This window comes from Corapipo altera, unplaced genomic scaffold (assembly GCF_003945725.1).
Source record: "Corapipo altera isolate COAL_440 unplaced genomic scaffold, ASM394572v1 150, whole genome shotgun sequence".
NCBI classification, from domain to species: Eukaryota; Metazoa; Chordata; class Aves; order Passeriformes; family Pipridae; genus Corapipo; species Corapipo altera.
The window spans coordinates 2606354-2620142 of NW_020884941.1; the positions used below are offsets into that span (position 1 = coordinate 2606354).

Sequence of the window (13789 nt, forward strand, 5' to 3'; positions counted from 1 at the left end):
CAGTGAGGAAGATGATTATGTTTAACACACCAGCCAGGCTGCACACACACGGAGCACTTAAAGAATCTGGAATTTGCTTATCTTTCCTAGTGGCTTTGGACAGTTGTGCTCCTTTCCCCCAGTGGTTTATTAATTTGCTTTCTTTTAGCCCCCAGCCTCCTAACATGGTTCCTGCTTCCTATTTCAGTTCCCTCCTCGCCTGTTCTTTGTCTCTCCTCCAGGCAGGGGGAGGGGGGGGGTCCTGCCGCTCTCACTCCACTCTCCTCAGAACTTTCTCCAGTTGCCACGGAATGTTCTGGTTTCAGCTTCCAGCCCTCCTGTTTAAAAGGCACCATCCAACACACCCTGCCTGTTTCTCTGGGTAAAAGTTAAAAAACCCCCAAAGCATCGCTGTTTCTTGGGAAGGGACCCACTCACACGTGCCACGAGGATGTCAGATCAGCACTCTGGGAGCTCACACTCAGGGTAGTTGCTGGATGCTCGTTCAGGGTGACCCCCAGCACCTTGCACTCCCAGGGAATCACAGCCTTTGCCTTGGCTCCTCAGTGCTCTGCCATGGCAGGGTACTGACTCCTGTTAGTACTTTCAGCATTATTACTCTCACCTCCTGCTCCCTCTGGCTCCACCAACACATTTAAAGGACCACTCCTTACAGCATTTTCTGGTCCCAAACTCACCCCATCTCAGAATATGAGACTATCAAAGTAGCCATTCAACTCTAGTGTTTGTTGTAACATAGCCAAATTTCTTCTGCAAATAAACAGTTTGTGCCACACTGAGACAAAATTTGGCTCATCACTGTAAACAGACTTGTAAGGTGAAGTTCCCTAAGTTTAAAGTGATGGCTAAATGGCATTTCTCCATATATAACTATATAGGCAGACAGGAATGATTACCTTTGAATTCATTTACCATCACAACTGGCTAGCTACTGTTTGAAGACAACGTTCCAGGTGATGTTTAAGAAAGTATAAAATTTCAATTCTACTGAAAAGCATATAGGATTTCTTCCCTTTTTCAGATTATTCCTAATCTATTTTCTCTGACTTCTGTGCTTGGATATGCTGAACTTCTTTTGAATTCATCTCCCTTTTAAATAAAGGCATTTTCCTCAGCTACTTTATTCAGCTTCTCACTATTTCCTGTCTCACTTCTGCTCATGGGAATTCCTGAGCTGTCCCTAAATGCCTAAATGTTTTGCAGCTGCCTGGTGCCTGCTGAAGCACTTTGATTGGTGTTTCAATAGTATTAATAATCCTCCTGTGCTCTGAACATGTGTGCACCATTTGGGACTGCACACTGTACACTGCTCACTTCACTGCAGATCAATTGCTACTGGCCTTACTCAGGAGTGCAGACCTTAAATTGGTGTGCAAACACAGGAGGGAACAAAAGACTGGTGCAGTCAAATCCATTCAAACATATTTGGGTATATGTTAATTAGAGCTGACTCATACCTATTTGTTCAACAGTCTCAACTCATGAATCTGTGTAGGTCTTGTGGCTACTGAAATTTTTCAGAATAGTCTCATTATTATACTCTTTAAGAAGGTTAGTCACTATTTCACATGGATTATAATATTAGCAGAGACATTTGTGCATAGCACTTGTGCCAGCTAATCAGTCATATGAACCATTTCTTTTTTATGTGTGTTCCACAAAAATACACAACATTGTGCATTTCAAGGCACACTTGTGATTTCAGTGGGTAGCTATCAGTTTTTCTGAGCTTTCACTGGTATTTTAATTAACTGCTACTGATCTAACAAGCAATTAATTCAGCATTCATTACTAGGTTGATGATTACTTAAATTTAGTTTTTAAAGCTTGCTCATTTTTTTACTGGGAATCATCCCATGAGAGTGCCAACCCTAGCAGCAAGGATTCTCAGACTTGGAGACAGCACAGTGTCCTCTGTCACCCAGACGTGGGTTAGTGATTTGTCAGCTTTCTCCTCTAAAAGCAGACAAAAACTCTTGTTTAAAAATACCCAGCACCCTCACAAACCCAACAGCAATAGGGAGGTCTATGATGCTGTGGAAAGTATGCAGAAAGAGTTATTTAAAAAAAGGAAAACTGCACTGTTTGTTTTTCCTCCTTTTGATCACTCTCCTCACTGTACTCATGTGCTGTGCAGTCCATCTGTTGCACGGCAGTCCACAACAAAGTCTGGGGAGCTGATGCTAAACTACAGAACTTTGTGTTGTTAAACTAATTTAACACAGTCTTGGAAGCCAACCTTTGATACTTAATCTCCCTTTTGTTCCCCTCATTTCTTCACTCTGCCCAGTTTAACTTATTCTAGACTGCCTGGAACCAATGCAACCTGAGCCACTGAAAACAAGATTGTCACATTAGGGATCTGGTCAAAATGGAAACACAGCCTAGGATTCAGTCTCGCTGACTCCCCATGAATTAGACATCCATGCCTGGCTAAGCAAACCTGACAGACAAGTTTCTTACCTAAAACATACATTACAATGCAATCCTAAATGTGCAAGGTTTGGTATTTGCAGATCAATAGCCAAACTCCTGTGCTCTCCCCAGAAGGACATCTTCTCCACAGATGCCAAATAAACTGGCATAAAAAAGTTAATCCAGGAAAACAACTAAGAATGGATATATCTGTAGGTTTTACAACCTTCAAAAGATAAACGATTTTCTTGATTGCCTCAAGGGTTAATTAAGATATGAATTGTATCAACTTCACCTCAGACAATCAGTATCATGCTTGCATTGAAGATTCAGTACTGCAGGTATAAAAAGTCTCACCTTTTCATCGTGGATTCTCAAAATCTCTTTCTTCCAGATGGTCCTTAGTCAGCTCATTACAGGTTTGTCTTCTCTTCAGCATGACCAGTTTTTCCCTGAAATACATTAATATGGGTAAGTAGCAGCCAGCTCTCAAATCGAGGTACAATTCATAGGGGAAAAAAGGGCTAAATTTGCCAAATTGTAAAAACTGCAAAAGGAAAAAAAACCAAACCAGAAAAATCACTTTAAAATGAACTGATTCTCTACATGCCTTAACTTGCAGTTACCCTTTTTCTTCAGGAGGGAACTCTGGCAGGATGATTATGGTCCCATAGCCATAATTCTTAAAACCATAAGTACTCAGGTCACGTTTATCATTTGATACAGTTATTTTTCACTGGGCTGCTGATAATTTCTGAGAGGATATGAAATTTCAAGAGCCTTGTTTCACCTGCAGTCATGATTTCATTTCCTCCCTGTCACCTCCTTCCCACTTTTTGAAATCCTGCAGAAATCCCCCCCCCCATAAGCTAGAAATGCAGTCCCCAGCAAGCCCACAAACACACAGACACAATGAGCTGTTTGCCAGCATAGTCTGCAGCCTCTGGCATAAAGTGAATTACCAAACCCACAAGTGCTCTACTACCAGAGTGGCTCTTTGGCTAAAATGACCTTCTCAGAGCACTGTGAATAAACTTGATATCCACGAGTATTTGAATTATTTATTAGAACATAAAATATGGAAAAAAAAGAATTTAAAAATATTTAACTAGGTGAGCACGCACTAGTTATTTTTAAGAAAGGTCTTTATGTGATTTTAATGAAGCATAAACAAGTTATCACAATTAATTTCATACTTACAGCATTTACCATGTATTTTACAGTGTTAAATTTTACATGGTTATCCAAAAGACTTGCAAGCCTCTTCTCAATACACTTAGCTTGCATCTCACCATCTCACGTAAGTAAAACTCTTACTCAAGCTAAAATACTCATTTTGGAAAGAAATTCAGAATCTGACCCATAATGAAGCAGCCTATTTAAAATTGGTAGTTTGACAGAAAACCCACTGAGTGCTTTCTCCCACTGCTCAGCTCTGCTATTGAAGTGAGCCCCAGTTATCATCCTCGCAGGGCAGTGCTATGGAAACATCAAAGTTTCAATTATTCTGCGGCAACTGCACATTCCTGTTGTGCAAAAATAAAACTGAGGCACAAGTAAAGGAAATGACTTGCTCAGAATCAGTGTCAGCAGGACTGGAGTGTGTAGAACATGAATTTCTGAAGCCCATTTTTCTGTAGCCCTCCATCATTCCAATCTTGCTGCTGAGGGATGTGCCATGTCAGTCACATTCCTGTCACTGTAGCTTGCTGGAACAAACACTCCTGGTTCTCCCCAGTCACTGATTCCATACTGTGTCGTGGTCCTTAACTGTTTGATGAGACAGCCTTTATGTCAGACAGAGTCTTTCTGCACTTGCTCAATACTCTTTAGAATATTGCTTTCCTTATCTTATTAAGAATATTATTAAAAAAGTGCTGGAGTTATATGCTGCCAGTTCATCAGTTAGCCCTCCCTATGCTACTAAATCATATCTGGGTTTTTCTCCAGGTCTGAGCCTTCATTCTGTGTTGTCTGACACAACAGGCAGGTGGGCACCAGAGAAATGGACTGTTGTGCAAGTTACAGCCTTTGGAAGTATAGCCCCTGTTGCACTTCATCTAGATTTCCTAAATGGAATTAGCTCAATTTAAAAAACATATATATGTTTTAATAAAAAAAATGGCAATTCACATCCTCCATCTTCTGTCAGTGCCCACTGTAAAGCTCAATTAACCTTTCAAGCAGATCTCAGTCTCTTGTATCTCCTTTCATTTTCTCTCAGGTTCCACTGGGGGCTTTTTCCTCTCCTGACATTATATCCAATTTTCTATTAATATTTTCCTTGATTTTTCTCTTCTCTGACTGACTATTTTTTTTTTCTTTTTCTCTAATAAGCTTTTATCATTTGCACTCCATTTTCTAATTTGGATTGCTGTCCTCAGAGGACCTCACTTATCCATTCCCAGTCACCCACCCTTCAGTCTCTTTCCCACTGTCACACCTTATTTCCCATGGTCATAATCAGCCTGTTCTCCAAGCACCACATCACATAAAACACCTTTATATTAAAAAACTCACAACAGTCATCACAATAAATAAAAATAATGTCACTCTGTTCACAACCTGGAACCAATCTATACTGAACAAAACTTCCCAAAGCTTAAAAGATGGTGCTGTTGTAAACTAGTATGAACTACTTTAAATATCCTAACCGATTAGAAAATGTTCATTTGGCTACCAAAAATCAGACTAATTATCTTTATTAATTAAACTCTTATTCCCTTCAAGTAATTAAGGAAAATACTCAACACTGAAATAAGTTTTTAGATGCCTAAATTCCTTATAGGACCTTTTCTTCAGTAACTTCCTGTAAAAAAGGATATAAGAGCACAGACTGAGCAGTTGTGCATTAAGAACCCTATGAATTCCTAAACCAAGAAAGCAAAAAACTCTCCTGTAACTAAATTTTCAAACCACATATTTTGTTGACAGCTTTTTTCATTCAATCCACACTTGGAAAAAAAAAAGTTAGTTACATTCAATATGTGAGATTTGGAGTGAGTTTTTGACAACAAGTGATGTTGTTTCTAGCACCAAGTTCTGAAGTTAACCCTCCTGCAGAAAGAGGGATGGTCTTAAACCCTGTTTGAGCATTCAGAATTTGTGTTTTCTTCAGTGTTTTCCCTTTTACTAAAAAGGGCCACAAATGTGGACTGATTATATGGCTGAATTCAGCTGAGGCATAAACAAGTCCAACTCCATCTGAAGTAAGTAGGAAAAAATTTATACCAGGGTCAAATCTATGTCCCATGTTGGAAAAAGATATTGTTCATAAGGAATAATTAGAAAACCATGAACAAATATACAGGAGTAGGTGCATTTATATTTACCCTAGCTTAGCTGAGCTAACATTACCAGGAATAGCAATCCCATTTCATTTGAGATTCTATTTTAGTAAGCTCTCTATAAGCTTATATTAATGACAGTTCCTACTATAAAGAGTTTATGACAATAAAGGCTGATTTTTCGATTAAGATGAGACAAGCAGAGAAATGCAGAGGCAGAAAGAGGCAGCAAATAGCAGTTTTGTTCTCATTGCTCTAGCACTTTTTTTTCTTTTCACTGTAAGTTAAAGAAGATTTAATGATTCTATAACAATTCTGTTACCAAAACTGCTATAAGGCTTGTTAAATCTTGCCAATTGTGTGGTACTCAGAATCCTGTCTGAAGATGTGGCAGGTGGTTCTGCAAGTGTCACTTCTCACAGCATGGGCCCAGGAAAGTGTATTTGTGTTTAAAAAGCACGTTTACATTTAGGTTCATTGTATAAAAACAGACTTTGCAATAAATTGAGACAGAAGATCTTTCCTGGAAAGAATACTGATTTATGGAGAAAAACATTTCTGTAAATATTCCAATTCAGACAGGGAAACAAACTTGGAGACCAAAATCCTGAACACTGATATTTCCTTCTGTTACAAAAATACTTTATATCTGAAATCCAATTGTTTGGCTTCTTGTGATATTATCAAAAGCTGGAAATACTTGGCTCTTTAAAGCTTGAAGGGGCCATTAAAAAAAAAAAATCCTTTCTCTATTTAATTAGCCCGCATCCAGCGGACAGCTACAGATGTCCCTGGGGCAAAGCGGTACGGCCGGGGCTGGGCTGAGGGAGCCGTGAGAACGCTCCAGCGCTGGTCTGACAAAGCAGCAGCTCCGGAGGCTCCGCCGCAGGCAGTGCGGCAGCGCCGCCCGGCTCAGCAGCGCTGCGGGGCACCGGGTGTCACAGTTACACACCTGGCGAGGGCACAGGGGCGGCACCGCGGGGCCGGGCACAGCCTCCTCCCCTCGCGGGCAGCGAGAGACCCCGCTGCCCTCACGCCGTTCTCTCTCCAACAGCCGAGCGCCCATCGCCTCACGCCGGCTCCTCCCGGCGCCGCAGCCCGGCTGTCCCCTCACCGCCGAGCGCCTCAGCCGCGCCGGCATCGCTCCCGAGCCGCCGGCGGGGATCCCGCACACCCGGCTCGGGCCGGACCGACAGCACCGCGGCTGCATCGGCCGCCTCGGACCGACACACGCGGGGCACCCTCACGGATCTCGTACAGACACGGATCTCGTACACAGATCACACACGCGTGGGTCACACCCACACGGGTCACACTCACACGGGTCACACATACAGATTTCACACACACGGATCTCACGGGTCACACACAGATCTCGCATACAGATTTCTCACACACAGATCACACACACACGGATCTCTCTCACACACACACACGGATCTCTGTCCCTCACACTCTCTGTCCCTCACACAGTCTCTCACTCTCTGTCTCTCACACACTCTCCCCTCACACTCTCTCCCCTCACGCACTCTGTCCCTCGCTTTCTGTCTCTCTCACACTTTCCCCTCACACTGCCCCGCTCTCTGTGAGGGAGCGCGAGCTCTGCACACGGCACAGGGGGCGCTGCTCCGACCCCCTCAGGGCAGCGCGCGAGGCCGGCGGTGCGCGCGCCGCGGCTCCTTTCCCGCCCGCCGCTGCCGGGGCGCGTTCCCGCCGCCTCTCGCGAGAGGCCGCGGCGCGTGCGCGGGGCCGGTCGGTGGCCGGGGAGCGGCGGCGCTGAGGGGGCCCCGGGCGGGCCCGCACCGGCAGCACCATGAGCGGCACCCTGGCCAAGATCGCTGAGATCGAGGCGGAGGTACCGCACCGCCCCCGCCTCCCCGGGGGCTGGGCCGGCCGCGGGGCTCGGGCGGGGTGGGGGGGAACGTCCGCGGGGCCGCTCCATGACGGGGTGGCGGGGCCCTGCCGTGAGGCGCCGCGCGGGGCCGGGGGCGGCGGAGCCGTCCCGGTGTGAACCCGCCGTGCCGTGCTCTTCTCTTGCAGATGGCCCGGACGCAGAAGAACAAGGCCACCGCGCACCACCTGGGGCTGCTGAAGGCCCGCTTGGCCAAGCTGCGCCGGGAGCTCATCACCCCCAAGGGAGGCGGCGGCGGCGGCCCCGGGGAAGGTGCGTTGTCTCCGCGGGAGCTGCCGGAGTGCGGGGGGTGTGACGGACATCGATCGAACGGGGAGGCCCTTGTCCGCTTCAGTCGTGTCAGAGTGGCTGCTGAATAATCATAGAACCACGGAGTGGTTTGGGTTGGAAGGGACCTTAAAGATCATCTCGTTCCACTCCTTGCCATGGGCGGGTGTGCCACTCACTGAGTCAGGTTGCTCAGACCTGCATCCAGCCTGGCCTTGGACACCTCCAGGGATGTGCCCAGCTTCTCTGGGCAACGTGTTCCTTCCTCTCCCTCTTGTCCTTCCTGGTACAGGACCTGTGCCAGGGTTTGTGCCCCGAGGACTGTGAAGGGCAGCCCTTCCTGAAGTGTAAAAGTGCTTCTCATTTTGGCTGATATAGTATTGTATTTGCAGAAGTCTTAAGGTTTTTACATGAAGATGCACCTTGCAGCAGCCACCCGTTTTTATATATAAAGGTGTGAATTGTCTAAGCTCAGTGCTTAAGGGAAATGCTCCACTTATAAAGTCAAGTCTAGTCCACTGGGAAGCCTTTCAGACAACAGTTTATTGACAGGTACATGCCATGGAGTGTTCTAGAGACAAAAGGGTGCAAGGTAATAAATAAAGATTGTGACTCTTTCACACCCTCATCCTCCTTGTAGGAAAACTTACTTGGCTTTTGCTCAGGCAATATTAAAAATAATAGCAGGACTGCTGTCCAGAACATTAGAAGACAAAAAATGTCGATTTTGGGACAAATATTTCTGCTCCTTATTTGCAGGTTTTGATGTTGCAAAGACAGGAGATGCCCGAATTGGGTTTGTGGGTTTTCCATCAGTGGGGAAATCTACTCTTCTAAGTAACCTTGCTGGTGTGTACTCTGAAGTGGCAGCATATGAATTCACCACACTGACCACTGTGCCTGGAGTCATCAGGTACAAAGGGGCAAAGATACAGGTGAGATCTCCTTGGCTCTGTGAGGGTAAATGGTCTCTGTAGATGCTGTGAGGGCTGAGTGGTGTGGCCTGGCATTAATGGGGTAGAACTGACATGTAAAAGTGCTTGAGAATACCTTGGAAACGTTTCCATGATTTTTCCTTGTTTTTCACTTTGCTCTGGGAAGAAGCTCCTGTGGCAGTTCTTATACTTTCTATGAGATGATCTGTTCCACTGTACTAATACATGGGATAATGCAATATATAAGAGCCAAAGGGGAAACAGTCTTGTTGAATTCTGTTCAGATTTGCAGTAGAGTCAGCTGGTTTAGGAGAAAGGTAAAAGTAGTATTTATTCTGTCAATGAAGAAGAATATTTTTCTCATGTTGTACTTTCCTTCCTGTGAACAAACAGCTGCTTGATCTGCCAGGAATTATTGAAGGTGCCAAGGATGGTAAAGGCAGAGGACGGCAGGTCATTGCAGGTGAGTTGGAGCTGGAGACAGCAGCACATCAGTGGTTCATTTAACACAGCACAGGAGAAGGAAGGGTTGAATCACTGTTTCTGCTGTCTTTAAAATCTAGATTGTTTGCTGGACTTGAGCTGCCTGCTGAGGAGCAGTAGCTGCTTTCATTTTGTTTTGTTTTCAGTTCTGGCTTTGTGCACTTGCCAAGCTCCTGCTCTGTGTTGGCACTGCAGTGGAAGTACATTTGCAATTTTGCAACAAGGCTTTTGTCTTAATTTCTTCAGCTTATTATCGTCAGTCTGGGGTCTGAATGGAGACAGGAAGGAAGATTTTTTCCAACCTCTGTGATTCTTACAACATGTAAGGGTCTGTCTATCAGTGATGCTTGGACAGCACAATAAACTGAAGTCTTTACTGGAATTTAAAAATAAGCAATGTGCTGGCCTTCAGAGGTTTCCTATTGTCACCAGTCCACTGAGCCAGATTTTGGTTGTCTTAGGTTGTGTCAGTGTGCTTTTTTGAGAGATGACTTTCTTTTTCTGGTTCGTAGTTGCTCGAACCTGTAATCTCATTCTGATTGTTCTGGACGTGCTGAAACCCCTTGGCCACAAGAAAATCATAGAGAATGAACTGGAGGGATTTGGAATTCGTCTGAATAGTAAGCCCCCCAATATTGGCTTTAAAAAAAAGGATAAAGGAGGCATTAACCTTACAGCCACAGTAAGTTGAAAGTTTTCTTTAACCAAAATTAAAAAACAAATTGCTTGAAGAAAAAGGCCTTTGCAGTTGATGGTGTACCTGGGACAAGGCTGTGCTGTGACTTCCTTAGGAGCTGAATTGCTGTCATGTGCTACAGTCATTTACTTTCCTTGGAGGCCATCCACACCTCTCCTGGAGCCAGACCACCTCCTGGCCCCCAAATCAGAGGCTCAGTTGTTTTCCACACTTTAAAGTTTGAGGTTCAAAGGAGAGTGTGCAAGAACTGCCTCTCACTTGGCAGCTACAGGATTCTTCTGGAGAAGATTGCTCAGAGTTCTGGGCCTTACAACCTGGACTACTCCCCATTTCCCATTTCCCACTGAATCTTCAAAAGCACAGAAATATCCAGAGATACCAAAAATCAGAACTCTGGGCTCTGAGTCCCTAATGTGGAGTTATCTGGGCACTAAACTGGTAGATATGTAGGTTTGTGTTACAACTATTCCCAGATTGACAGGAAACTGCTGCTGAAATGTCTGATTGCAGCTCTCAGTGGGACATTAATAAAAACAAAGCTTTTAGGATTTAAATGTTTCCCCCTCTCCTCAGAGCAGCTTTGATGAAACCAGAATCAAGTCCAGTAGCTTAAAACGCAGCTCTTATTTCTCGTAATCCATACGCAGCGGTTGCTGGGTGACAGCACTGTTAATTATAATACTTGATTTGGCTGTAAACTTCCATTCTCTAATCCTGTGCCTGTCTGTGCTCAGTGTCCTCAGAGTGAGCTGGACACTGAAACAGTGAAGAGCATCTTAGCAGAGTATAAAATCCACAACGCCGACGTCACCCTGCGCAGCGACGCCACGGCCGATGACCTGATCGACGTGGTTGAAGGAAACAGGTACTGCTGGGCTCTGGCTTTGGCACAACTGCAGTTTGTATTACAAAAAAAAAAAAAAAAGAATTGTCCCTCATGCTTGCTTCCCACAGAAGCTGAGCCAGCACGTGCTTTTTTAAATGAGTGTTTCTTCCCAATGAAGGTGGCAGGGTGCTGCTGCCGGGCTGCTGTAACCGTGTCCTTCTCTTTGCAGGGTCTACATCCCATGCATTTATGTCCTAAATAAAATTGACCAAATTTCCATTGAGGAACTAGATATTATTTACAAAGTACCCCACTGTGTGCCAATATCTGCTCATCATCGCTGGAACTTTGATGATCTGCTGGAGAAAATTTGGGACTACTTGAAGCTTGTACGAATGTGAGTCACAGCTGCTGCCTGTTTTGGAGTTCAGTGTAAGGCTGAGACTGAAAAAGGTGTCAAGAATGGATTGAATGAGTTTTATGATGGTTTTCTACAAGCTGAATTATCTTTGCTTTGTAAAGTGCAAATTGTGCTCCTCTTGTCTGCTGTCTGACAGCCACAAGTGCTGTTTTGAACTTGTAGGGGAATTAAACAAGGACATCTTAAAAAAACTCCTGAAAACATGGAGTTTTAGTCAAACTTAGTGTAAAATTGTGAATTCCAGAGGCAGTCATCTTTTCAGTCTGTCATGCATTCAGCTCTCTTAACAGAACTTAGTTCATCATCTAGAATTTGAGATATTTTTACTGTAGGTTATTCCAGGTTTACATCACAATTCTAATGCATTTTTGGATGAATTTATGAATTAATCTATTCATACTCATAATACAGTAATTGTAGCCTTTTAAATTTACACCTATCATGTGATAATATAATATCTGTTGTCAAAATGGACTTAGTGTCTAGGTATCTGGGCTATAAACTTTATCAGTTTTTTTTTCACAGAAAAAAAAAAATCACAAGTCAGAACCATAATACTGTAGATGTCTTTTTCCATCTATTATTCCCATTTCACCTTTTTTTAAGCACCCACAGAAAGCTCACTAGTGAGAAACCTTTGCATTACAAGGGAGAACCCACTGGCTGTCCAGATGCATTTTCAGCTTAGGAACACCAAACCTTTCACAGCATATCCATTGTCACCACTGAAATAACAGAACTTGGCACAGCCCCTGGGCTGACAGCACAAATGGCTGATGAAATGGGGTTGGGAAGGGAGGTTTTGGTGTTGACTGACTGTTCCATCCTTGTCACAGCTACACCAAACCCAAGGGGCAGCTCCCAGACTACACCTCTCCTGTGGTACTACCTTACTGCAAGACCACAGTGGAGGATTTTTGCATGAAGATCCACAAAAATCTCATTAAAGACTTTAAATAGTAAGTATTATTATAAAAGACTGATTTATAGAGAATAGAAAACAATCTGCATCCTGGTGTATTATTTCATTCTGTTGTAAACTTGAAGGGAAAAGAGGATTTAAAAAAAAAAATTTTTTAATGTTGATCTACCTCTGACAATTACACTTCAATTGCTGTATTTGATGTTTATATACTCTTTTCTGCATGCATTTCCTTTATGGGGAAAATGTTTTTCTTTGTATTTGAAAGTAGTGTTAGATGCAGCATTACAGGCTATTGTCCTGTGCCCTTGGGTACTTTGGATAACTTCATACTTTGTTTTGATCTGCTTGTACCCTGGTTCACAGACCACTCAGCCAGGTACTTGCAGAAGAATAAAAATAGCTCTGAAGCATTGCTTTCTGTATTAGCTTTGTGACAGAAATAGCTGCTGCTCTGCTGCTTGCATATCATACTTCTAAGCCTTTTAAACTGGATTTTTCTTCTCCTTTCAGTGCACTGGTCTGGGGTTCATCTGTGAAACACAACCCTCAAAAAGTTGGTAAGGACCACACCCTTGAAGATGAGGATGTTATTCAGATTGTGAAGAAATAAAGTTGTTCTCTCACAGTTTATTGCTGTGCCTGAAATTTGTCATTAATTGTAAGTGGTAAAGAAAGGCCATTTCTGAGTGGAAAATGGTTTTTTTTATTATAGTACCTTCCTGCATGGTAAAACTGATAATTGTGGTCAACTTGCACTGCAGGGTCTTGTTCCAGCAGAACTTAAAGATGAGAAACTCAGGTTAAATGACTTTCACAAGGACAAAAACTTACAAAAGCCTGGATGCCAGGGCTGAGTTTCTGCTGCACATATATGTCTTTCCAAATTGGAATAAAGGTCATACATCAGGAATTATTCTGTTCTAAATTAGAAGAAAACATGAAAAGCAGAGGCTGGGGAACCGTATCTTATGAAACAATGCTGGAGGACAGAGAGTTCCAGCTGCCTTAATCTGAAAGTGTCCTTGTTTGAATACTTCAAGGCTATTAACAGTCCTGCAGTCGTGGAAAAGCTGGTTGGTGCTGCTCAGGAGCAGTTGCTTTTCCAGTTGTTTAGACTAGTGGAAGCTGTTTGTGTCTGTTAGTGACTGAAAGCTTTCAGGTTTTCTGAAAAAAATTTCCTGCTTAGTTTAGAGAAGGTGCCCAAGAGAAAAAGGCTGCTCTTAAAAGAGTGATTCTGCTGCTTAACAGAGGTGAATAAAGAAGCTTTTACCTCTTGTCAGGAGGGCTATCAATGCATCAGCCTCTAGCACTACAAGGAAGGAGGGGGTTTACCTACGGGGTATTTACTAAGATGCATCAAAGATGCTCCCCCTCATGTTATTACACATCCAAGGAGAAATAAAGCGACTTCAGACACCCCCTCAAGCACTAAATCCTTACAGCAGTGGTTGCTACTCAGCCCAGCAAGGAAATGTCCAAGCCTTGATTCTACTCCAAGCGTTTCCAGCAGTAGTGTTTCTAGACTCCTGTGTGAGAAGTGCTGCAGCTGTGCTGGGGTTATCACCCTTGAGGGAAGGAGCAGAAGAGAAGGATGTTATTCAGATTGTAAAGAAATAACCCT

General features: G+C 43.7%; 2 protein-coding genes across 2 annotated transcripts in view; one reads left to right on the forward strand and one right to left on the reverse strand.

Moving 5' to 3' along the window:
• PATZ1 (POZ/BTB and AT hook containing zinc finger 1) overlaps positions 1 to 6768 on the reverse strand; it is a 31171-nt gene extending 24403 nt beyond the window's left edge. The window contains exon 1 of the mRNA XM_027661552.1: positions 6511 to 6768. Within this exon, the coding sequence (XP_027517353.1) occupies positions 6511 to 6768 (258 nt within the window). The remainder of the gene's footprint in view (positions 1 to 6510) is intronic.
• A 670-nt stretch (positions 6769 to 7438) lies between these two features.
• On the forward strand, positions 7439 to 12798 carry DRG1 (developmentally regulated GTP binding protein 1). Its single transcript, XM_027661563.1, has 9 exons — positions 7439 to 7557; positions 7743 to 7866; positions 8641 to 8816; positions 9210 to 9279; positions 9812 to 9981; positions 10731 to 10861; positions 11052 to 11219; positions 12080 to 12202; positions 12679 to 12798. The coding sequence occupies exons 1-9, from the start codon at positions 7516 to 7518 to the stop codon at positions 12776 to 12778; spliced, it is 1104 nt and encodes a 367-aa protein (XP_027517364.1). The 5' UTR covers positions 7439 to 7515; the 3' UTR covers positions 12779 to 12798.
• Positions 12799 to 13789: the final 991 nt, after the last annotated feature.